The 25,351-nt window shown below is 56.3% G+C and overlaps 2 protein-coding genes across 4 annotated transcripts in view; both read right to left on the reverse strand.

Annotated features, from left to right (window-relative positions):
• Positions 1–2,150, reverse strand: part of YJEFN3 (YjeF N-terminal domain containing 3) — a 43,306-nt gene extending 41,156 nt beyond the window's left edge. The window contains exons 1-2 of one of the 3 annotated variants that reach the window (XM_054013634.1): positions 1,983–2,150; positions 778–990 (exon numbers count right to left, since the gene is read on the reverse strand). In XM_054013634.1, coding sequence (XP_053869609.1) covers positions 778–824 — 47 coding nt within the window. In that variant the 5' untranslated portion in view covers positions 825–990; positions 1,983–2,150. Of the gene's footprint in view, positions 1–768; positions 991–1,982 lie in introns of all 3 variants that reach the window. The other 2 variants (XM_054013633.1, XM_054013632.1) reach the window with 2 other exon arrangements.
• Positions 2,151–8,128: 5,978 nt separating this feature from the next.
• Positions 8,129–15,760, reverse strand: NDUFA13 (NADH:ubiquinone oxidoreductase subunit A13). Its single transcript, XM_054013635.1, has 5 exons — positions 15,627–15,760; positions 14,414–14,492; positions 14,076–14,147; positions 12,824–12,893; positions 8,129–8,376 (listed from the first exon to the last, which is right to left on the reverse strand). The coding sequence occupies exons 1-5, from the start codon at positions 15,718–15,720 to the stop codon at positions 8,257–8,259; spliced, it is 435 nt and encodes a 144-aa protein (XP_053869610.1). The 5' UTR covers positions 15,721–15,760; the 3' UTR covers positions 8,129–8,256.
• Positions 15,761–25,351: the final 9,591 nt, after the last annotated feature.

The raw sequence follows: 25,351 nt of genomic DNA on the forward strand, positions 1-25,351 counted from the left end.
CCTCCCTCCCTCCCCCGTGGAACCCAAAATAGCTCCGCATGCCCACGGCTTAGGGCCTCTCTGCTTCCCGAGTGCCCGGGGCGAAGGGCAGGGACACAGCAGGTGGCTCAGAGGAGAGTGTCTGCCAGCACTTTTGAATAGAAGATGCTGTAGGAAGAGATCCAGCACTGGCTTGCACCTCACACCAGTGCCTGGGGGCATGGCGGGGGGGGAGGGGGGGCTCTAGTGGGCAGGGGGGCAGGGCTGCGGCAAGGCCATTCCCTGCCCATGCCCAAGAACAGCTGTGGCATAGAAATCGGGGCAGAGGGTGGCACTTTCTATTCTCTGTCCAGGAACAAACCCTCCAACATCCCTAGGGCTCCAACCCCCCTTTGGGTCAGCAACTCTGCTGTGCCCTGCCCGCTCCCTGGCAAGCTAGCCCGGGCTGTGCCCACTCTGCCCACATCCAGCCTCCCGTGCCCTGCAGAACCAAAGGGGAATTCCGCTTCCTAACCCAAGCTCAGCGGTAGCAAGAAAGGGGTGTGGGCAGCCCACCAGCAGCACGGGCACCTGCTCCAGCCACCCTTGCTCGTGCAGAAACTTTCCCTGCCCACCCTAATCCACTCTGCATCAGCGATGGAGCTGCAGGCTCCCAACTGCCTGGGGGTCCCGTCCCCTCCCATGGGCTCCCACTGGGGCACCCTCTGGTCCCACAGTGCCCGGAGCACCAGCTAGCACGAGACCCTTCCCCTGTAGCCAAGCTGTTCTCCCACCTGCAGCTCCACTCACCTGAGGTACCTGAGCGGCTCGATCTGCTCCCCGCTCTGGGTGGACGGGCAGCTCATTGTCCCTGGCTGAGCGCGGGGCAGGGGGTACAGCTGCCCCCTCTCTGCCTTGGCTCCCAGCAGCTGGAGCTCCCTGCACTGCTGCCGCTTCTCTCCTCCTTTTCTTTATGGCTTCGAGCGCAGAGCCACCTTCCAGGAGACGGAGCCAGTCATGAGACAGCAGCTGCTGCAGGGAAGGGGGACGATTGGTTGGAGGAACAAGCGAAATCGCCTTCGCCCAATGGGAAGCGGGGAATTGGTTAACCCCTTCCAGCCCACATGGCCATCAAGCAGCTTCAACAAGTCCCGTGGCTGGGTTTGCTCCTTCGATGGCGAGTGCCCCAGGTTGAGTCGTGCCCACCCGAGGGAACTGGGGCGACGCTCTGGGGTGGAATAAGATGGCAGGTCTCAGTGGTATCCTGCTATCACAAGTGGAACAGATTGGGACTGGGCGGAGGGGCCGAGGCCAGCCAAGCCGCTAGAACTGGGCTCCCCCGTCCACAGAGACAGGCATGAAGAGGCACCTGGAGGGAAGCCTGCATCACTGTGCCCCGTTCCCCACCGGCCACAGAGGCGTGGGGAGAGCCGGAGCACTCAGCCCGGCGTTGGCTTCACCCCCATGAGCATCAGGGCGAGAGCTCGGCGGATTCCAAACTGCCCTGCCCAGAGCAGTTCCCAGGGACAAGGGAGCCCGGCCCTGCTCGACCGTACACCAGCGTCACCCCTTCGGCTGTAGTGGAGTCACTCCTGATTGACACACCAGCGTGAGGGACAGCAGCCGGCCCAAGGCCGCAGGGGAGGCCGTGCTCTGGGACAGGTACCCAGTGCAGCCACGGCTGGCAGTAAGGTCAGGAGAGATCAGTGGGGTCAGTCAAACCCCTGAAGGTGCCACCCCCCCACACCATTCAGACCCACTCTTGAGGTCTGGGCACGGTTTGCTGGGAAGAGACCAATGGCCATTTCCTCAGCTGAGTTCTAGCCCCTCAGGGCACCTGCAGAGCCAGAGAGAAGCCGCCTGGAAAGGGCCCTTGCTCAGCTGGTGAATGCAGCCATCTTGTTGCCACCCCCCACAATGCACCCAGCCTGGTGCAACCCTCCATATCCCTTCCCGAGCCACACAGCCACCCTGAAGTACGACGTTCCCCACAATCCAGCCGGGTAGCTGGCAGGGCCACTCACCGAGCTCCTTGTAAAACGCAGCTCCCAGCTGTCTTCCTTCCCTCTGCAGCTGCTCCCCAATGGCCTCTGGGGGCCTGCAGCCCTGCTGGCGGGAGGGAGCAGCAGTGGACAGGATGGGCTTCCGGCTGTGCAGAGAAGACCGCTCCTTCCCCCAGCAGATCCTTGGGAACGGGAGGGGCCTTCCCCAAGTCCCTCCCCCCAGAGGCAATGGCCCCGGGACAGCTCACTGACTGTTCCAGCGCCCTGGGGCCCAGCGAGATCTCTTCCACCTGGAATACGCCTCCTCCAAAGCATGGAGTGGATCCTTTAGAACTAGGCAAAACTCCAACTACTAGAGTCTAAGGAGTCAGGCTGCTCCCTGGGGAAGGGGCGTAGATGGGGATTTGCTCCTGTCAAGGAAGGGGACCCCCATCGCCACAACACAGAGCATGTCGCTAAGAAAAGTCTCTCCCCTACGGATGGGAGGTGAATTAACAAAGAGGCAGCTGCCGCCTGGACTGCTGAGATCTGACAACTTCCCCGGGGCTGTGAGCAGTTCCTGGAGCCTGGCCTGTGCGCAGGGTGAGAGTTTCCCCCAGCTCAGTCCAGTGCATGTGTGCTTCACTGTCAGACAGGCAAGCGGGCGCCAAGGCTACTGTTCCCATGCTTAAAGTTCAGGCCGTTAACCCATCCTCTGCACTTGAACAAGGCCCTTCCCACAGCCCCCGCCCTGGGCTCTGAGAGACGCAGCAGGCTGTAGCCACAGCATTCGGAGCACTCAGAATCAGCAACCCCATCAGCGAGGCCGTGGGCCGAACACGGTCAGAGATTTCCCCTCTCAGCGCCTAAAGCATGGAGGGGGAATTGAAGCATGTGCATAAGTGTTTGTAGGATCCAGGCTTTACCGTGGGGTAAAGGGCAAGCTTCATTTACCACAGTGGAAAGGCAGTCTAGCATCAGCCGGGGACAGCACCCCCTGCTGGGAAGGGTTAGTAAAACAGCAGCTCCCACTAGGAAAGGAGCCCAGGACAAGAGTTACTGATAGAGCAACAAGACGGGGGGGGGGGGGGGGGGGGGGTCTTAAAATAAATGTAAAATTGCCTGTTTTTCAAAATTCATTTTAACAAATCCCTATAATATCCTGGGGGGCGGGGGTGACGGTAGGTAGCTGCTAAGGTATTGGTCCTAAGCACTGGGGTGCTGTAGGCAGTGCGAACATGCATTTCTAAGTGGGTTAGGTTTTGAATGGCTCTTTCCATAAAACAAGCCCCCATTCTTAGCCCCCGTGCCGTCCTCTAATAACCCAACAATGCCCTGCACTACAATTCCTAGACGCTAAAAGGCCACACGAGCCTAGTTATTTCCCCCCATGCCGTTCTGCCTGCTGTTAAGGAGAAGCGTAAATTCAGTCTGCCAGCTTGGATTTCTCCTGCACGCTCGTTAGCTTCTGGCCGTGTTGTTTCAAAGCGAGGCTTTAATCAGGCCGCTGGAGAGACGCGTGCATTTCCCGGCCCCGATCTCGGTTACATTTTAAAAATACTAGAGCGAGGTCTGCGGAGTTTGAAGCGGGGTTTGTTTTATCTTTTCCTTTTTCAGAAGGATGGAGCTTTCCTCCTTCGTAGGTTCATACTCTCCCCCCCCCTTCTTTCAGTTTAACTAATTGCCAACTTGTTCCCTTTGGTTCTGCAGATGGAGGGGAAAAAATCCCAGGCTTGCATTGGGGGGGAGGGGGAACCCATCTTTTACATTGCACGCACACAACTATGGTACAAGGCAGGCTGCTCTCACAGTTAGCCCCCTGGTCTGCAATTCAGGAAAGCTGAATTTCTAGCTCTGAATCAGACTTTTCAGTTACATCATTAAAATCTTTCTGGCCCAGATCCTCGAAAGGTATTTAGGTACACAAGACCCATGACGTTGAGAATCCGGGTCTCTGGACCTAGGCAAAATGAGGACAGCACTTCTCCCCCAGCCCAACTCAGCATATCTTTCTCGGATGTTTAAACTACAAAGGGCAGGAGCTGTCTCCCTCAGTGTTTCACCTAGCACATTGGGGTCTTGATCTCCACTGGTACCTCTAACCACCACTATAACACAAACAATACCCCGCTACCTCGATATAACGCCACCCGAGAGAACACGAGTTTGGATAGAACGCGGTAAAGCAGTGCTCCGGGGGTGGGGTGTGTGGGGGGGTGCGCACTCTGGTGGATCAAAGCACGTTCGATATAACGCGGTTTCACCTATAACGCAGTAAGATTTTTTGGCTCCCAAGGACAGCGTTATATCGAGGTAGAGGTGTACTAATACTAGGCACTTGCAGATATTAGCCAACAAAAAGACTCGAAGTAGCAGCCTTCCACACCTGCCTTCCATTGCTAGCCCAATTTTCAGAGGAAAGACTGGACATACTTAGAGGGCTGTGCCGGAAAGCTCCCCTCACCCACGAAGAATTTCAAGTTGACATTTCAGGCAGGTTAGGCTCAGTTGAAAGGAACAAACACTGAAAGCAGCAGAGGGTTATTGGCCCTGATCTGTATAGAAACGGGTGGGATTTTTTTTTTCCTGAGTGTCAACTAAAAGTGACAAGGTGGGGGAGGGAATAGCTTTTATTAGATCAGCTTCTGCTGGTGAAAGAGACAAGCTTTCAAGCTTACAGTGAGCGCCCAGATCTGAAGACTGCCGTGGAGCTCGAAAGCTTGTCTCTTTCCCCAACAGAAGTTGGTCCGGTAAAATAGATCACCTTCCCCAGCTTGTCCCTCTCATAGCCTGCGACCAACATGGCAAATTACTAAGGAAGTGCAGTTTAGATAAAGAATTTGCCCTGCAGCGTTTACAGCCCAAGCACCAGAACAGGTGCTAGAGCGGGAGAGCCAGAAAGAGAAACCGACTAGTCAATAGACAAGAACCAACATATTCAGAAGTGACTTGGGCACTCAGATTTAAGTCTCACTGAAGTCACTGTTTCAAGTATGCCTACACTGCAGCCGGGCATGTGATTGGCAGCTCATGTATACGTTCTCCCGCTAGCCACGCTCCAGCTCGCTCGCTCGCTCTAAATAGCAGTAAGGAAAAGGCAGCAGGGGCTGCAAAAACAAGATGGGGAGGGGAGGTCAGGTGGGATTGTGCAGCCCACACGGAAGCCCTGCACCGTTGTGTCCTCACCGCTATTTTTAGTGACCTAGATAGATTAAAGCTAGCACAGGGCACGTCTCCGCACGCTGCGAATCACACCGCCAGCTCCAGTGCAGACATACCCTTACTGGCATAGCTATGTGGGTTAGGGTTGGGGGGAAAAAAAGTCACCCCCCGTAACCATAGTTGTGCCAGCGGGAGCCCTTGTGTAGCTGCAGTTATGCTGGCAAGAAGTCCTAGTGCCAGTATGACGTACTCCATTCGGAGAACTGGTTTAAGCAAAAAGAACTCTTTGGCATGGTAAGAGCAGCTCCCCCATGAGGAGGGTGTCCTGGGACAGCTTAAAGTGATTTGGCAATCCTGGCAAATGCTTTTCAGCGCAGGCAAAGACCGACACGTTTGAAAACAGGATCTGGATACCTAGTTTTACCCCCCAAGCAGAATTGTTAACAAGTAAAATACGACTGGAAATTCCTCCTAGCGCCACAATCGCAAGTGATGGTAACATAGCTAAGGAGATTTACAATACCTCTGTGGTTTTTAATGCCACCTCCTCTTTAACGCCCCAGGGGAGGGGCTTTAATCAGTTTCTCAGGGTTGTGAAGAACACTGACAGGTGTAATAGAGCGGATACCAGCCCCCCGCCCCCCCAATCACCCTGGATATGTGAGAGGGGCCTGTCAGATCCTGTTTAACGAGTCCCTCCACTTCCACCTGGTGCTACACTGGCCTTTTCCCGTTTTCTAAAATGCCTATTCATGTCTGCCCTTTGCTCCCTTTTTTTTTTTTTAAAAAACAGTAGCTCACAGCATCTTAGCTGCCAGCCTGTATTGCTTAGCAACCACGCAGCTGTGAAGGTGTGTGTGTGTGAGGAGGGGCAGGCCACCACTCCTTAGATAGACGCCTTATAGTGCTTTGCCAGGTGGACATTGGCCAAATCAAGGCACAAGCCGACTTTCCGACTGATGAAAGCATCTGCGGTTTAAGTGACCAACACTGCTCCTGTGAGTCACCCCTGCACCCAGGGCTTAACTCCAGCCCGAGCTGTCCAGAGCAGAGCTCCAGTCAATATTTTCAAACCCCAGGGAGTTTTTATAGCATGCTGGGGAGGAGCATGGGGGGCTCCAGGAAATACTCTCTAAGAATTAAAGCCCTGCCTGTACCAGCATGCTGCTCCGGCTGGAGCCCTATTGATTCTCTGAGCACACCTGCCAAGTTTCTGCTCGGCAGACCACATCTGGCCCGGCTCGTCTCCCTCTGGTGGCGCAAGGCTGTCAGTGAATGCTCAGGGGACAAGCCAGCAAACACAATTCCTTGCCTCCTGTTTGCACCATGCACCCTGGGGAGCAACAGCCAGCTCCAGAAAGCAGGAACGGCTGCGGTGCAAAGATCCCCTCCCCATTTCCTGTTTCAGTCTCTTGGGGAATGCTGCTCTGCCCTGTTCCGCGCCAGGCATGGTAGAAGCAATCAGGGCCGGCTCCAGGCACCAGCTTACCAAGCAAGTGCTTGGGGCCGCTACTTCAGAGAGGGGCAGCACGTCCAGCGGCAATTCGGCGGACGGTCCCTCACTCCTGCTCAGAGCGAAGGACCTCCCGCCGAATTGCCGCCGCAGATCGCGATCACGGCTTTTTTTTTTTTGGTTTGGCTGCTTGGGGTGGCCAAAACCCTGGAGCCGGCCCTAGAAGCAATGCCTGTGTCTCTCTAAATGTAGGAATTTCTAGTGCAAGGTTCATCCTGCCCCCTATCCAGCAGCTTCAGAGGAAAGCACGAGGAACCCTGCAGGGCTAATCTACCCCCAAGGAAAAGCTCTCCCTGACCCCCATTAGAGATTGGGGCTCATGTCCCACAGTAGGAGGGTTTCCAGATCTTCCAAAGCTGTAGCTATTGGGATAAAAAGATCCCAAGTTATTGGCCAATCAACGCTAATCTCTTGGCTTCCGGCTTATAGCAGTGAGTTGCACAGGCTAGCGCTGGTGCGTGAAAGTCTTCCCTCATCCGCATTTTAAAGTTGCTTTCAAAAAGCTTCTAAAGCCCCTTAAGAGAAGGTGCCATAGGGCAATGCAAGAATTGCTGAATTCAAAGAAATACAGTCAATTCCGTATCAGCTGAGCCAGCTCCTCTCCACCCTGCCAGCAGGGTCCAGACCCATCACACAAGCTACACCCAGCCCCTAGACAAGGAGTCTTGGCATCAGCTACAAAGAGAATTGCTCATTTTGGGGCCTGCACCGACGTCTGTCGAGATTATTTCAGCTAAATAAAATTGCCCCTTACACTGGCAGAGAGATTTGCAGGAGCACAGCAATTTTCATTTCCCCCCTGGGGTGACGTAGCTAAGATTGGCCGTACTGAGCCTTAGGACAGAAAAGTGCTGAGTTTTTAAAGCATATGGAAGAAATGAACATAACTGGGGATTTGATTGATCCTTTCTGACACTGGAAATGTGACCTTCTCCCCTGTAGGAGCTGGGAAGACTGAGCTATTGAAAACAAGCCCTGGGATCCCCATGGCCGGGGAGGGGTGTGTGTGGGGGCATGTGTCAATAGTTCCTCACATTATCTCTCTTAATAAGCAGGATCAGGAGGCCCTGATTTGGGGGGGGGGGGGAGAATGGGAGCCCAATATGCTGAGCACTGCCCAGACCCTGAGAGAGAGTGTGGCCCTAACGAGACTGCACTTGAAATGGGCCAGCCCGGAAAAGGAAGAATTATCTGTCTCCCCATCCACACTTTACAGGCAGGGAACATAAGGATAGATTAGGGGGCAGAATTAGGAGCTAGCCAGAAGGTCGCTGAGAAAATGAATCCAGCTCTCTTGAGTCCCAGCCCAGTGGCTTAAACACATGCCCATCATCCTTCCTCCACATCTCCTGTTCCCAAGAGATACATAATTGAAGGCAAAGATAGCTAATGGGGCTGGACAGAGCTGGGAGCATGGCACCAGGACAGCCTGTTGCAGCAGGAGGCTTCATGTCAAGGATGAAGAGCCCAGGAAGAAGTGCAGACAGCTGTTTAGAAAATAAACACACACACGTTTCCACCAGACTGTTTAATGTCACACACTTGGAACACATGGCCTTTGAGCACTGCATCTGACAGAGATAATGCTACCGGTGCAAAAACTGGAGGAACCAGGGGGCTGGGGAGAGTCCTGGCCGAGCTTCAGACATACCACTGCAAGCCAAACTTCTCGTTGTCCAGCTCACTCGTAGGCTTGAGGTAATAGAGCTCATCTGTTGTCGGAGGAACCCAGCGGTCAGTGTGGAATACGGACTCCCCCACCTAGAGAGAAAGAGCTAGTTACTGCAGCTCCCCTACGCCACGGCAGGCTCCCTCACCCAGACAACGCAGAGCAGTGTCTGGGGGTCTGTGTCTGTGCAGCGGCACCTTGTGCTGTCAAATGAGGGCACATAAAGGTGGTGTGGACTTACTGCCACTCAGTTCCATCTTGAGCACAAAGCAGAGCCTCCACCGCACAGGGGAAGGGGGGCAGGAGGTGCAGCACCCATAAAACACCAACAACTCAAGTTACCACAAGGTAGGTAAATTCTCCATCTTTGAGTACGTGTCCCTCTGGGGGATCCACCGGAGGAGACTCCCAAGCAGCAACTCAACGAGGAGGCAAATCCAAGCCGCTTCAGAGGACTGCATCATCCCTGGAAGCTGGTGAGATGGCGTACTGCTTGGCAAAGGTATAGAGGGAAGACCAAGGTGCAGTCCTACAGATTTCTGTTACGGGAACACCTTTCAGTAGAGCTACAGCTGTGGACTGAGCTCTTCTGGAATGTGCTGTCACTCTAGGAGAGGACTGCATGCACCCTAGCAGATTCATAAGTTAAAATGTGACCCAGAACCCATTTTGACAGTCTTTTGACTGTCTTTGGGTAGAAATAGATTCTCCCTTCATCCTCTCTGAAAATGATACAAACAGCCTAGGAGAGAGTCGGAAAGTCTTAGTCCTGTCAAGATAGAAGACAAGGACCCTTCTGGCATCTAGTGCACGTAGGCTAGTCTCCTGTCTGGAGGCATGAGGCTTTGGGTAGACCACTGGTAGGCGGATCTCTTCATTAATGTGGCTTTCCAAAGAGATCTTCAGAAAGAGGCGAGGATGGGAACACAGTGTAGCCATATCTCTATGGAAGGAAGTAAATGGCAGGTCTGCCTTGAGAGCAGCAAGCTCTCCCATTCGTCTAGCTGACAATGACTATGAGGAAGCAAGTCTGGGGGGGGGGGGGGGGAGGGGAGGGGAGAGGAGAGAACAGGTTGTCATTGGTTCAATGGGGCGGAGGGGGAGGGGTGGGTTCCTCTGGGTCCTGAGAACCAAATGAAGGTCCCAGTGGGGAGCCAGTTTCCCACAAGGGGAAACAAGTTGTCTAAGCTCTTGAGGAATCTGGCCATAGAGAGCTGGGGAAAAACTGAGGAGCCCTCAGTGGGTGAGTGGAAGGCTGTCACAGCACTATGAGTGAGCTCAGTGATAGACCCAGTCTCTTTAAATCCAACAGGTAGCCTAGGATCTTGGAGAATGGAACCTCTGAGGTTTGAGAACAGTGAAGAGAATTCCAGAAATGAAAGCGTTCCCACTTCTGAAGGTACATTTTGGGGGTACTGGATTTCCTGCTAGACAGGAGAACCAACTGGACCTTATTCGCACAGGTTAGCGCCATGCTCGAGAACCGTCCAGGATCTACATTCTTGGGGTTCAGGGAGGAGTTGGGAGGGATCAGGGTCCCAGAGTTCTGTGATCCTTCCCGATGGGAAGTCAGAAAGGCATTGCAGCAGAGGGGTGGAGGATGTTCAAGTACCACAAATTGCCTTGGCCAGGATGGCTCTAGCTCAGATGTGGTTTGATTAGGGTTTTGAGACTAGGGGTGGACAAGCATACAGTAGGGTACAGGGTCATGGTGTTATCAGGGCAGCTCCCAATGAGTTGTAGCTGTAGCCTCCCTTGGAGCAGAAAAGATGACATTGCATTGTCTGGGCTGGCAGAGGTCTGCTTCTGGAATACCCCAGGTCTGGCAGAGGCTACGGATGACGGAATCGTTGAGCTCCCATTTGTGATCCTAATGGAAGTCCCTGCTCAGGGAGTCTTCCAGGCTTCTGGAATACAGCTGCAGACAAAAATCTCATCGGTCTGATGGGAAGTGTACCAGTTCCACAGCTTTAGCGACTCTCGCACAAGGACTGTGATCTTGCTCCACCCAGTCAGTTGTTGTAATACACTGCTGTCCTGTTGTCCCACATTATCCTGACTGAGTGGCCCTGTGTGGTGCGAAGGAAGTTTTGACAAGCATATCGAACTGCTGTTGGCTCCAGAATGTTGATGTGGAGCGTGACCTCTTGTGTAGACTACTTGTCCAGGGCTGGATCCCCTTGGAGGTGAACCTCGCATCCCTAAAGATGAGTGTCTGTTGTGAGGATCTTTGAGGGTGGGAGGGACGTGAGAATGGGGTTTCCACATAGAACTTCAGTGGGTTCTTCCACCACCTGAGAGAATCCAGAATTTTCTGAGGTACTGTGATGCATTGGGGAGCAAACGCAGACCGTAACCTCATCTGAAGGCATTGAGGTCCAGTTTCACATGAGGCATCACGAAGGTGGAGGCCAACATGTGGCCCAAGAATTGTACTCAGTTTCTTGAGTTATTTGCAGGCTGTGTTGTATCATCGAGATTAGAAAGGACGGAGTGGAGAATCTCTTTCAGGAGACAGCAAGCCTAGAGCGGCTCTAATTAAGTCTATTCTTTGAACTGGGCTCAGTACAGACTTCTTCTGATTGATAAGAAGGCCCAGAGACTGAAATAGGGCTAGTGCCAAATGGACTCTAGAACTGATCGACCCCTGAGGAGACAGGGGGTATACTGCCTTATCCGGGGCTGAAGAGGACTGCTGTTGGTGATGAGTTTTCCTCCATCTATGGGTCCTCCTGTTGTTGGTTGCTTCCCAGTGCTGAAGGAGTATAAGGTACTGGGTGGGATGGGAGGGGAGTTTCCTACAGTGCTTGCGAGTGATGTGCTACTTGTGGGTATTGAGGTCTTTCTGGTTGGTACATCAGACATAGGTGCCAGTACTGAAGACTGGAGGTCTGACTGCGGTTCAGTCCGGGAGGATTGCAATTGCAGGAGTCTAAGCTGTACTGGGGAATGCCAATGCTGAGGTGGTGAGCCTGGTAATGGAGCAGCTTGTTGATGAACTTCTTTGAGCTCAGAGCTCAGGTGCAGGGAAAACAATGGTACCGGAGTATGAATAAGAGCCCTGTGCACACCTTGATGCCAAGAGATGTCAGTCGGTACAAGGTAGATCCCTGTGCTGTCTATTCTCCACAGGCTACTTCCCGTGCAGTACTGGCGGCTTGGAGCTGGCACCAGATGGACCCTCAGCTGTACTCCTCGAGGAATGGGAGGTCTCCTTAGAGTGGGATTGGTAGGGTGACCTACCCCTCTTCCTAGTGAAAAGGGTTTCTTCTTAAAAGTCCTGCTTAAAAGGTGCTGCTGAAGCTGCCAACAGCCACGGGAGCAGCCTGGGATATTGAGGCCAACGTACAGGCTAGCGAAGCAGCTCTTGCTGGAGCTAGCGAGCACTTCATTAGGAGCTTCAGTCTAGCCTCGAGCCTTTCAAGACGTGGCTTTAAATCCCACCCAGACCTTACTCTTCGATGGGACGTCTGAGGCAGTGGAGACAGCTCAAACACCCATCACTTTGGGGAAAAGCCACCTGGCAGAGCTTAAAAACCCAGGGTCTTCCACATAGCCCAGAGAGGTTCTAGACCAAAAACGGGCTGTGTTAAGACTAGAAAGAAAGAAAACAAAGCAGCAAAGGATAAACTAAGAGAATAGCTAGGTTAAGAAATGTGGGAAGCTGAGAATTAGACATGCAATGGCTCCATCTCGAGCCGCAGGCAGTTGCGAGGGAACTGAGTGGCAGCGGGCCTGTGCCTTTTTATAGACCGCTGTTTGGAGGCTTGAGGCACCGCTCTGCGCAGGTGCAGCCCAAAGACACTGCTCTGCATTCTCTGGTGGAGAGCACATGGGTGCGCGCGCATCCTACGGTGGAGCACTCATAGGGATACACATTTGAAGAAAAATTCACTGCTGCTGGCTGCACTGTAGCTACTCCAGGGATAAATAGGAGTTCAGTTTGAGCTCCCCAGACAAAACTTTCGCAGGTGTCTCAAACAGCAGTGACTTCGCAAGGCTGAGACCCTGCATGGCCTGCAAACATCCCCTCAGGCCATTAACATACCATAATCGAGAAGCCCTCAATTTCCCCTGTAGGCTCACAGAACATGCCAGTCTCTCCCTACACAGAAGGCTACTTTTGCTCTAATCACATTCACTCCTGTCCTATGAACCAGGATTCCAATGCAACCCAGCAAGACTAGGATCAAGTGTTGATCCCACCCTGCTCGGTATCAGCTGTGCATGCTCTCATTCATACCCTCCCCTTAGACCGCCACCTGGCATTAATGCCTTCCTTCATAAACGCATTATCTGAGCCTGCTGAGAAAACCAAAAGGTAGACGGAACCAGCCTCTTGACTGATTAATTTGTACCACTGGTTATAAGTGGCCTTTGGGATACTCATTACAAGTCATCCCCTGCTGCACTATTGCCAGGAACACTAACGATCTGGTGTCAGTAACGTCCACCAGCTTTTCTCCCACCCCACCCTCCATCCCCAGACAGTATGTTACTCCCCCTTGCCCTCTGCTACTAGCATTGCAAGGTACAAACCTTCCACCCAGGAACATCTTTCATGATTTTGGCCTCCTCCTCAAGATTCTCCCGTAAGAGCCGCAGGGTCCTTAAACAGAAAGGAAAGCCTGTGTCTGGATCAGAAGTCACTGGGTGGCAGTCTCTTCCCTGCACCATGCAGGAGCCAGACTAGACGATCTTTACTGACCCCGCTAGCCCTAAAGTTTGTTTCAGAGGCTATTGGGTTGTCATGGGCCACATTTTATAGAGGCACGGTATACTATTCTGTTTGAAGTACCCACAAACACCCAGTGAAGTTAGCACTAGCAACTGGGGGAGCCTTAACCAACATTTCTACAGATGACAACAACCAGGTTCACCTTTTATAGGGCACAGCATCCTGGCACAGCCGGGCTCAAGCTACAAAGAGATGCTGTTTTCGCAGTCAAAGATTTTACTCCTGACGCAGTTTCCACGTGTGGTCTGCAGCCCTCTCAGGCCTTGCAAAGCAATGGACTCGTCAACCCCCTTTGGAGAGATGAAGCGGTGCCTTGTCTCAGTTAACAGTGATTCCTTCAGCAGAGGAAGGAACCTTGCAGGGCTACAAAGGATTCACATGCAGGGTCCCACTAGGGGTACCAGGCTGGCAGAGGACTTTCGTCAGCATCCCGAGTGCTAGGGGCCTTACACAGAGAGGGCTCTGCCCTAAAGGGCTTCCAGTATAAAAGACAAAACAGAATGTTGGGAGTGTGGGGGGAACAGATACAACATATAAGCAAAATTAATGAGCTCATGTTATGCACCAGCTTTGGCATTTCTAGTCAGCTCCGGCCAGCCTGCTCACTCACTGCTACCCCAATCCCCTCAAACACGTGCCAATCCCGGCCAGTAGTTAGGGCCAGGTGATGGAAGGGGGACAAGAAGCGAGGCCATCCCCTTAGGTTCCTCTGGGACAGAAGCGTCCCTCACAGCTCATCCAATCAGAACCTGCATGGTTCTCTGGGTGCAAAACAAGGACAGCATTGCCCTATGTAGGGGGGGTGGAGCCTGCAGCTACCGGGACATCAGCACCAGCACAGTAAACAGCTGTTCAAGCTATTGAGGTATCCCTGGGTCTTTATACAATAGCTAGTAGGGGCATGACAGTGGCCCAGCAACTGCAAGATCTTACCCTCCCCGACAACAAGGCCCTCCCCAAAGCAAAGGATGAGCAAGGCAGGTAAACGTGGTGGCATGTGGTGACAGGTACCCTGAATCCAAACGATCCGCCGCAGGGTGGGGATGAACTTACCTTCGATCTGACTCTGCTTGCAAAAGGGGAAACAAAGCGATACGGGTTTCCAGGTCCTCAATCTGCAGGCGCCTGGTACCAAAGAGAAGGTTTGAAGAGTGGATTTCTTATCTGAGCAGCCAAAGGACCTTTTCTGTATCTTCATTTCAAAACTAAGAACGCTAGACTACTACACAGCTCAGTTGTCACAAACTCCTCAGCCAGAATTCCCAACCTTCTGCAATACATCATCATACTATGCAAACACAGGAGAACCACTCCGCCAGCCTGCGACCGCTAGCCCCTTTCTCCAGGCAGCACACCGGGGAAGAACACACAGCTGCCAAACGGACATTTACCTCCTCTCTCTGTTCCACTTGACCAGGTTGTAGTAACCCAGGAGCAGGCTGCCAATGCCAATGGCAAACAAGCTATAACCTACCAGAAGAAAGAGGGAGATTAGCTGGGCTAGCCTGGGTCAGAGCTTCCCTTTAGCCTCTCAGCCCCCTGCAAGCAGAGTCTCCTTGAACGGCAGCGCCCCATCAAATGCTGTGATAATCGCCCTGAAGAGGGGGGGCTACGATGGGAGCAGGGCAGTAACAGCCCGAGGGGGGGGGGGGGCAATCAGGGATGTGTGTGGAGAGGAGCAAGCCAGTAAGAGCCTGGAAGTGGAGAGAGACTGGGGGGAGGGGAGAGAGCAGGGATGGAGGGGCGGTAACAGTCCCGGGGGGGGCAGGGGATGGAGGGGGGGGAGGGGCGGTAACAGCCCCGGGGGGGGGCAGGGGATGGAGAGCGGGGGGAGGGGCGGTAACAGCCCCGGGGGGGGGGACAGGGGATGGAGAGCGGGGGGAGGGGCGGTAACAGCCCCGGGGGGGGGGACAGGGGATGGAGAGCGGGGGGAGGGGCGGTAACAGCCCCGGGGGGGGGGGACAGGGGATGGAGAGCGGGGGGAGGGGCGGTAACAGCCCCGGGGGGGGGGGACAGGGGATGGAGAGCGGGGGGAGGGGCGGTAACAGCCCCGGGGGGGGGGGACAGGGGATGGAGAGCGGGGGGAGGGGCGGTAACAGCCCCGGGGGGGGGCAGGGGATGGAGAGCGGGGGGAGGGGCGGTAACAGCCCCGGGGGGGGGACAGGGGATGGAGAGCGGGGGGAGGGGCGGTAACAGTCCCGGGGGGGGGCAGGGGATGGAGAGGGGGGGGAGGGGCGGTAACAGCCCCGGGGGGGGGGCTGGGGATGGAGAGCGGGGGGAGGGGCGGTGACAGCCCCGGGGGGGGGACAGGGGATGGAGAGCGGGGGGAGGGGCGGTAACAGCCCCGGGGGGGGGACAGGGGATGGAGAGCGGGGGGGAGGGGCGGTAACAGTCCCGGGGGGGGGGCAGGGGATGGAGAGGGGGGGGAGGGGCGGTAACAGCCCCGGGGGGGGGGCTGGGGATGGAGAGCGGGGGGAGGGGCGGTGACAGCCCCGGGGGGGGGGGCTGGGGATGGAGAGGGGGGGGGAGGGGCGGTGACAGTCCCGGGGGGGGGGGCAGGGGATGGAGAATCCGGGGGCGGGGCTCCCCCCCCCCCGCACTGACCCGAGAGCCCCCGGCGGGGCAGGTGCCGCTTGTAGTCGATGGGCCCGTAGCCCCCCGGGGGGGGCATGTCCTGCTTCACCTTCACCGCCACCATCCTCGGCCCCCCCCCGCCGCGCAGGCGCACGTCACAGCCGGCTCGTCACCACGCTCACCCGGAAGTGACGAAGAGACGCCGCGCTGCCGCCATATTGAGGGAACGTGCCGTCTCGTCACGTGACCGCAGCGGCGGCGCCTCCGCCTTAAAGGGGCTGCGGCGCCACCGGCCTCGCACCTCCCCGGCCCCCGGCCCCCGCCTTGGCTACAAACAGCAGCAGCAGGAGGCGGGGAGAGAACCCAGGAGTCCGGCCCCTCCCCCACGCTAACCACTAGTCCCCACTCCCCTCCCAGAGCCAGGGGAGAACCCAGGAGTCCGGCCCCTCCCCCACACTAACCACTAGCCCCCACTCCCCTCCCAGAGCCAGGGGAGAACCCAGGAGTCCGGCCCCTCCCCCACGCTAACCACTAGTCCCCACTCCCCTCCCAGACCCAGGGAGAGAACCCAGGAGTCCGGCCCCTCCCCCACACTAACCACTAGCCCCCACTCCCCTCCCAGAGCCAGGGGAGAACCCAGGAGTCCGGCCCCTCCCCCACACTAACCACTAGCCCCCACTCCCCTCCCAGAGCCAGGGGAGAACCCAGGAGTCCTGGCTCCCAGCCCCCTGCTCTAACCACTAGGCCCCACTCCCTTCCCAGAGCTGGCCATGCCAGGAGCCCAGCCCTTTCCACCTTCAGAACGAAGTCCAAGCCCCAGCTTTTTGTCCTGCTTTCCCCACACTAACAGTGGTCAGCGGGCAAGGCCAGGAACCTATCCATTGGCTGGACAGGATAATTTAGGGTTACCATATTTTGAGTGTCCAAAAGGAGGACACTCCACGGGGCCCCAGCCCCGCCCACGCCCCCACCCCCACTCCGCCCCCTCCCTTGCTTCCCGCGAACATTTGATTTGCGGGAAGCCTGAAGCAGGGAAGGGGAGGATGGGGGGAGGAGGCGCGGCCCAGTCTGGCCCCCCCGGCGTCTCCAGCCTGGGTTGGCTCGGGCCCTGGGTGCCGGCCCTCGGCTCAGCACCCGCGGCCCGGCCCTCGGCTCAGCACCCGCGGCCCAGCCCCCAGCCTGGCCCGGCCCCGGCCCCTGGCCCAGCACCGTCAGCCCCGGATGTCCCGATTTTCCCAGACATGTCCGGCTTTTTGGGATTTCCCCCCAGACAGGGATTTGGAGCCCAAAAAGCCGGACATGTCCGGGAAAATCCGGATGTATGGTAACCCTAGATAATTAGTAGGGCTCAACCACCCCTTAGTGGAAAAGCCCTAGAGAATGGAATAGAAAATTATCACCTCCCTTTTTAATCCATCCTATAAAACGTAATTGAGGATTAATTCCCTGCCGTGGGATGGCCTGCAAACCCAACTGTAAGTAGAAGTTACCCCCTTTCCCTGGTTTACTAGATGCTAGTGGACGGTTACGTCACGCTCTGGCTAGATGGTCTTTCTCCATTTACCACTGAGTCGGTTTTGCTACAGCCCTAGGCAATTCTTTGGTTCCACACAGTACTTGTCTCTAAGCCCAAAATGCCAGTTGGAGCGTCAGCTGCATGGTGGCCTGGACAGGGCCCACCCACCTTCTGTACCTAGGCCTGAGCTGAGCCACTGAGGTTTGGTGTCTACAGTGCATGGAACTGTCTGCAAGAAATAACAAACGGAAGCTGGACTCACTCAGGTGCTTTCCAGTGGTTCTCAATCAGGGATCTGGGGCCCCCTGGGGGGTCGCAGGCAGGTTTCAGGGCGGCTGCCAAACAGCACCAGTGTTAGACTCGCTGGGGCCCAGGGCAGAAAGCTGAAAGCCCAGTGCCCTGAGCCCTGTCATCTGGGGCTGAAGCAGAAGCCTGAGACATGTAGCTTCTCGGTACCCCCTGTGGTTTGGGGCCCCGGGCAATTGCCCTGTTTGCTACCTCTTAATGCCAGCTGTGGCTTTTATAGGCAGAAAACCAGATGATGTGCCACAGGTGGGCCGTGGAGTCTTTATGCGTGTCGGGGGGGCCCCCAGAAAGACAAAGGTTGGGAGCCCCTAGGCTAACCGAGGCGGTTACAGCGATCTGTGCAACTCAGCCAGTGGCACCTCCGATTGTTCTTTTCCCGGCACTAGAGGGCGCCCCTCCCTCACTGTTATTGTGGGGGACCCTTGGAATTGAAATGCTCCTGGATTTTGAAAAGAGCATTCGAGCGGGCTCCTTGCGAGGCCAGGGGTGACGAGGTTCCTTACAGATGCCGTGCTTTGGGAGGATGTGCTTTTCCAACCCTCGGTTACACGCCAATCCGGATGCTTGGCTAAATAAAACCAGCAGGAGGAACAGCCGCCACTCTCCTGTCTCGTGGCCCATTCTCAGCCCCGGGGGTAAATATACAGGGCAGCCGAGCCGGGGGGTGAGCAGGAGGGCCATGTCGCTGCACTAAGCGCCTTGGTGTGCTGTATACAAGCTCGAAGGCACTGCCTAGTACCTAGTGCTTCTAGTGGATGTTAAACCCCTGGCTTCCCAAGGGAGGTATAGGAGCCCTAGCAACTCAACAGGGAAGGGGAGGGAGTGAAGGAGTCACAGATGGGCCATGGCTCCTCTAAGGGGAATGGCAAAAAAGGGTTAAAAAGAAGGGGGTGAACAGCCCGCGTTTTGGGATGCGGGAAGGGACAATGCATGACCCTCACTATGCACAGATCCTAGAGACCACCCTCTCTGTGCTCTGTGCAGGAAGGGTGCAGCAGATGTGGCTGGCCCTTGACCCTTCTCCCCCTGCACATGCTGGGGCCCCTCTGCACAGGGATCGACTGGGCACTGTCACGCCCCCAGTTTTAAGAGCTGCTATGTTCAGCACCAGAGGTGGCTGCGTTTCAGCAGCAGGCAAATGGTGTAGGTTTGTGTAACGCGTCGGGTGCTGGTTGATGACGTTTATATTGCTGTTAAGAGAAAACTGTTTTGGAAACCTGGGATTTGAATGTTATAAAGAGGTTAACACTGTGGGTCCCAGATGAGCCGTGCTGTCACCTTGCTGGGATAAAGGGAGCTGCTGTGTCCTCAAGGAATGTAGCGATGGCCCAGAGCCGTCAGCTGATATAGGGTGACCAGACAGCAAATGTGAAAAATCGGGACGGGGGTGGGAGGTAATAGGAGCCTATATAAGAAAAAGACCCAAAAACCGGGACTGTCCCTATAAAATCGGGACATGTGGTCACCCTAAGCTGATACCAGGGTTTTGTTTGGTACAGCTCACAAGCCCCACAGCGAGGGAGGAGACAGGCCTAAGTTGGAGGGTGTGTAAGGGCAGATACTCGGAGCAGCCCTCGCGCTCTGGCTCCTCCTGGCAGGGCGGAGGTTGTGTGTGCACAGGTGCGATGCAGGCAGATTGGACAGGGCATGGTAAAGCTTCTGCCAGGCAGAAAAACCTGGGTGTGAATTTAAGTTCCTGATACAGCTGAGAAATGGCCGCAGCGGGGTCACATCTACGAGCTGCCCCCGGCCCTTGAAATGCCAGCGGTAGCAGGAGCGGGGGCGGTGTCAGAACAGGACTTTGTGCTGCGTTGGAGTTTAATTTTATCCCACAATGTAGACTTACCTGTTCCTGACATTTTGCCACCCTGTTATTCCTGGCAGCACTTTAAACGTAAAGCAGTAGCTTACGAGGGGGCAGGAAGTGCTGGCAGGTGCTTAGAGCAATGAGACCAGGGATCAAGAGCGCTGGATTCTGCTGCCAGCCTGGGGCGGGAATTGAGGGCTACAGCAGGAAGATGGCGAGACAGGACTTCTGGGTTCTGTTCCCAGCTTTGGGAGGGAGTAGAACCGAGGAAGTTGGTACGGAAAACTGGGAGACAGGACTCCTGGATCTGCTCCTGCCTCACAGTGTGATCGCAGGTAAATCCTATTAACCACTTTGTGCCTCAGTTTCCCCATTTGTAGAATGGGTCTAATGAAACGCATCAAGTTCCTGAGTTCCCCAGCTGACAAGCTCTAGCAAAGGGCAAAGTAGTATTAATGAACCATTCTAATAATAGCAAAAAACAACGAGGAGTCCTTGTGGCACCTTCGAGACTAACACATTGATTTGGGTGTAAGCTTTCGTGGGCTAGAACCCACTTCATCAGATGCATGGAGTGGATCTTTTCATGTATTTATACCTGCTCCTGTATTTTCCACTCCATGCATCTGATGAAGTGGGTTCTAGCCCACGAAAGCTTACGCCCAAATCAATGTGTTAGTCTCTAAGGTGCCACAAGGACTCCTCGTTGTTTTTTGCTGATACAGACTGACACGGCTGCCGCTCTAGAACCTGGCACCATTCTAATAATGCAGTAGTGAACCTATCTGACAGCTTAGGGGAGGAGTAAGAGGGGAAAACTGCCACAGCACCTTGTGTAAAGCACAAGGGTGGTCAAAACTGCGGCCCGGCCCCCTGCCTAGGGATTGAAGCCAGCAGCTCTCAACAATGAGCCTGCAAGGAATTTGGACCTGGCCAAACCCGTGGGGGCTGGTGGCAGGCGGGAGTATCCTGGCCGGGGGGGAGGAGCCAGGCTGAGCTGGGCAAGGCAGATGTTACTCTTTGCACAGCTTGTGCCTCTCTCTGTGCAGAGCAGAATTAAAAGGAACATTCTGCTTGGAATCGGCCTGCAGGCAGAAGGCAACAATTCCCACACGCAGCAGTGGTGCCCGGGCAGGTGCGATCTGCTCCTCCCCAGAGAGCTGCTCCCATGCCCTGCGTCCCGCTCGCCCTGTTCACTCCAGGAAACTCGTTTGTGCACCTCCTACCCGTCGCTCGTTGGGGTTTATTAGAAGTGTCTGTGGAGCGGCGCAGTGTAAACAGGCCCGTGCGGTGCCTGGAGCAGCGCTGCCCCTCCAGCGCAGGAGGAGAGCCACGCCGCTGCGCCCCTGGCCAGGAGTTCAGGCCTCCAGCATGGCGCAGCAGCGTTCTCCCGCTGTGCAGAAGGGAACACAGCCACAGCCGTGCCCAGAGCCAGCCCGAGCCCGACACACTCCTTCAGGCCAGCTTCCTTAGGGAGCTGCTGGTGCCAGTTCTGGGCCCGGCCCTGCAGGCCCAGCTGGACGTACCATTACCTAGAACAGGATTATTGCAGGGGAGGGAGTGGGACTAAGAATCCTTGATTTCATCTGCTGGGCAGGGGAACCACAGGCAAGCTCCTCCCCCTTCTCCGCCTCCCCCAGCCAGCAGGCCCAGGCGAGGGGAAGAGGGAAGAACAGGCCCTGTGGCCCCTTTGGGCTCTCTGCCAGTCAGCCAATGACAGGCGCCAGCTGTGAGATGGACACTCCTGCACTAGGAACAGGGCTGCCCCTGCTGCTAGACCCCTCAACGTCTTTGCCACCAGTGGAGTAAATAGAGCAGCACTGCAATGGACCTGAATCAGCCTCCGCCAGCTCCCAGAAAGCCCTCCCCAGGCCCACGCTGTTCCTCCCCGGACCCCTCCCCAGCAGCATCCCACAGGTTGCAAAATTTTGGCTCATCTTCATCAACATCCACAGTGGTCGTGAGAACGCAAAGACTCGGCTGGCACTGGCAGCCGGGCACCAGGCTCCATGACCACCAAGACATTCCAAGGCCAGCGAGACAGCATCAGGGCTGAGGGGCAGCTGTCTGCAGCTTGATCCAAATGGCTGTGGGGATGGGGGAGAGACTTGCCAAGATGCTGCCAGCCCTGAGGTGGGGGGGGTACACTGCAAGGTCAAGGTAACCTGCCTCCAGAATCTCATTCATCGCTCCTGGCCCCACTGGGCAAGCGGTCTCCGCGCACCCTTTCTGCTCCAGCACGGGCCCTGTAGTGTGCCGCCCGCTGGAAGAACAGGGGCTTATGCAACCAGCCCTCCCTCCACAGGTTTCCCCTTCCCTTCCAGGCTGAATTCAAAGCCCTGACTCTCTGAGCCAGCGACCTCAGCTGCAGCCTGGCTGCAGGGGATGATGCAGCTCGAGAAGCCCAAGTTTTCTCACCAGCAGTTGCCGAGCTGCGGAACTCCTTGCCACAGGAGACGAGACTGAGCCCCCTCCGGCCCCTGGCCACTTTTGGGTCAAGCTGCAGGCCTTCCCTCAGTAACCTCACCCGACTGCTCTGGGGATCTGGGCAGAGAGGGGAGGGGAGGAAGGGAAGGAGGAGAGGATGGTTGAGAAGGAGAGCAGAAGAGGGGGAAGCATCTGGGAAAGAGGAGCTCAAGAGAGGAGCCACTGGGTGCCAATTAAATCAGCATGTAGGGCACTTAGGTGCCACGGTAATTGGCATTTCACACGGCGCTGAACCTGTCAGACAGCTCACTGCTAACCCGGGCTGGCTTTGAACAGCAACCTCCAGGTGAAACTCCCTGAGCCCCTGGTCCCTGAGCTGTCACGCCTCAGTCAGGGGCAGTGACAGTCAGTGGTGGGCAGCACTGCCCTGGGACCCAACAGCCCTTATGTTGCCCCATGCCCCCTACTCAGGGCTAGAGCACCTGCAGCCAGGCAGGAGGCCCCGGGAGGCCTGGAACCCCCCAAGTGGAGGGTCACGCTCCTCCTGCGGTGGGGGTCAGAGCATTGACCCCGAGCCCAGGGCTGGAAGGACAGGTGTGGGGAGGGAATCGTTAACGCAATTACTGGCTCCGCTTTGATTAGTTTTATTTTGGAAAAGTTCCTTCCTTGGCCACCGAGCTCCCTGCTGCTCCCTCAGCTGGTGCCTGTTTCAGAGCAAGGTCACTCTTGGCTTAGCTCTAATCAGGGCTCATAATCGCTCGGCCGCCGTGGACTTAACAACGTTGCAGATGGTCGGCCCGAGCTCTCGCGTCACAGACAGGACCGGGTATCTCAGACGTGCAGCACGGCTCCTTCCCTGCAGGCTGCGGCCCTGGCTTCGCCCAGGGAGACGTGGGTTCTCTCCTACTCCCCCCATTCCCCAGCCAGCCCGAGGGCCCCGACCTCCAGCCCCTCGGGGGTACTGGAGACAAAGCACGCACTTTAAACACACACAGCCACAAAGGTAGCTCTGCAGGGCAGCAGTGCTGGGAGATGCCCTGCAGCCAACGGCTCTGCCCCCCCCTCCCGGTCTGGGCTTCTTGGAGCAGGGCCAAGGCGGTGCCCATGCTGCAATGGGAGCCAGCCTCCACTAGGGGGCAGGCTGAGCTTACCCAGCTCAGCAGGGTTTCAACCCCCCCCAGGCCACAGGGCTCCACTTACGCCCCCCCCCCTCCCCTACAGCATCCCCCTACATTGTGCTAGGCCCCACGTGCCTGGCTGAGATTTTATAGAGGTCACTTCTCCCATCCCCCTGCCCCCATTTCACAGGTGACAGCTAATCCGTGTCACTGCCGTGCCCAAGCGCACCGCGTTAACGCTTGCACTGCCGGCGGGCTCCAGCCTGCCAGCTGAAGGAGGGGTTTCAAAAGGGGCGGGCGAGCATAAGCCCCCATACTCGCAGCAGCCAAAGGGTTAAGCTCTAGCTTTCACCCTCTCCTACTGGGCCACACTGGCCCTTGCCCAGAGCCTGCCTCCTCCCTGGTGCCGCTGGGCCCGAGCTGGGGGTGCTGCGACCTGCCTGGCCCTCTCCCGCCTTTATCCACTGGCTGGAAGAGCAGTGCAGAGAGACCGGACTGGAGCCCAAATGATTTATTGGCTTGATCGGCGGGAGGTTCCCTGGAGGGTCATTCCTCAGCTGGCGCTAGTGGCTGTGTGTTTCAATCCTGGCTGTGACTTTGAGAGGGGGGAGCCTGGGGAGAACGGGCAGCCTGATTGCAAAGGACTTTTGTGCGCTTGATTCCTCCAGCGCTCCTGGGCTGCAGCTCCAGGGTGGGGCAGGGCGAGGGGTTGTGGGCGCCTGTGGTTTTCTTCCCCTTTGGTGACGTTGCACAAGCAAGCAGCCGCCTCGACTATTTCCCGGGTGCGGGAGGGAGTGTTGGGAAAAGTGGGGGAGGGTAAAGGCTTAGCCCTGTCTGAAACTGTAGCCGGGAGAGGGAGAGGCAGGCGGCAGCGCCTGGGAGCCCCACGGAGTCACATGCTGTGCAGAGCCTGGGGTGGTTCTGCTGGGCCTGCCCTCTTGGCTGAAGTACAGGAAAATGGAAGGACAAGAGAGCAGCAGTTCAACAAAATGGCCGCAGCTCAGCCCCACCCTTCCGCCCTGCAGCTGCCAGCTGCCGCCGGCCTGGGGTAACCTCGGGCAGGGAGGGGCGAGGGCAGGAGCGAGGCCTCCAAACCCCGGCGGTGACACCGATGGCGCTGCCCGGCTTGCTGTGCCAGAGGATGTCAGCCCCACTCGCTGTCCTGAGCTTCCTAGGTCAGGAGTGGCACCAGCGTAGGGCATGTCAGCCCCCATCACACACCAGGGCCAGTAGCCCGCTTAGGAGCGAGATTGGTTGGCAGCACTGGGGGTGGAGGCCCAGAGCTGGAATAACCACGGGGCTGCCGCTCCGGATTGAGGTGCATTGGCAGAGCGGGACACTGACATGCGCTGGGCCAAGCTCTGAACACCACCGGCAGCCTCCTACGTGCAGGAGGAGCGAACGCCAGCCGAGATCTCAGGCCTCACTCCTGCTAATGTCAGTGGCAGCCCCAAGAGGCTTTCCAGGCTGAATTAACTTGCTCCTCCTTCAGGTTAGAGCTGCTACGAGCCCAGCTCATTCTCTCCTTACTTAGCAAAGAGGGAAGAACTGAGAATCTGTCTGTATAAAAACCCTACAGCAGGGACTCCCCGGCCTAGCCCTCGGGGAGGACACAGTGCTCGGGGCTGCCAGCTAAGGTGTTTTGCTTTTAGTAGAAGGCATCAGTGTGGAAAAGCCCCATGTAGGAATTCAGGTAAAGGAGAAGTTTACAGCCAGCAGGTGGTTATACATTGATCTGAGAGGAGCCTATTGGCTCAGGAAAACCTGTCTGTCTTAGTCCTTATTTGCCCCCGCTCTCCCAGGGCACATGAGCACCTCCCATCATTAACGCACGTAGCCTCACTGCCTTGGCCGGGTAGTGGCGACAAATAGAAACCCAGAGAGGTTAAGTGATGTGCCCAAGCCCGCCCAGGGAGTCAGTGGCAGAGCCAGGGAATTGACCGCAGCCCAGTTTGCCGGGGAGAACGCTCTGGGCCAGGCAAGCAGCCTTCAGCTCCCTGGCAGAACAGGCCAGGCCCAGTGTGTTCCCTGAGCCGGATGTACAATTCCGTCACTGTGCAATAGGATGAGACGGACCAGCCCCCAAGCACGCAACGCATGGGCCACTTGCAAATGCCTCATTCCAGGGGCGGCAGCTCCTGTTAATGATTCACCGGTGAGCGGACAGGGCTGGACTCATGGTTTAGTTTAACAGCTGCTGTAAGTTATGGTGTGAAGCAGGAACTGCTACCAGCCCCGTTGCGCCAGCAATGGAGGGCAGCTGAGAACCAGGAAATCATTTTTCTTTGTCGAATAGTCAGGAATGGTTTCCCTCCTCCCTACCTTTAGAACAACACACAAACACAGAAAGGCAACACCAGGATCTTTGGGTTGGAGCGAGAGGGAAGGGGTACACAGACCGGAATCGTGTCAGAGGAACAGGTCTGGGCTCCTGGCATCTATGGCTCCATTCATTGTTAGCAAGAAAACGTACAGTAGCCCTAGAGTGGAGGAACCAGTTTGATTCAGTCCACTATAGGCAACAACAGGCCCAGTTGGCCCTAGCACGGAGGCTGTTTGATCGCACTTGCACTGTAAAAGG

The sequence above is a fragment of the Malaclemys terrapin genome, chromosome 24, assembly GCF_027887155.1.
Source record: "Malaclemys terrapin pileata isolate rMalTer1 chromosome 24, rMalTer1.hap1, whole genome shotgun sequence".
Taxonomy (NCBI): Eukaryota; Metazoa; Chordata; order Testudines; family Emydidae; genus Malaclemys; species Malaclemys terrapin.

Bases quoted from the DNA above. Each gene is read 5' to 3' on its own strand.
- NDUFA13 (XM_054013635.1), bottom strand. From the start codon at position 15,720: ATGGTGGCGGTGAAGGTGAAGCAGGACATGCCCCCCCCGGGGGGCTAC. The intron at 14,493-15,626 runs GTCAGTGCGGGG...TTCTTCTGGTAG, and splicing joins GCCCCGCCGGGGGCTCTCGG to GTTATAGCTTGTTTGCCATT. The intron at 14,148-14,413 runs GTAAATGTCCGT...CTTTGGTACCAG, and splicing joins AAGTGGAACAGAGAGAGGAG to GCGCCTGCAGATTGAGGACC.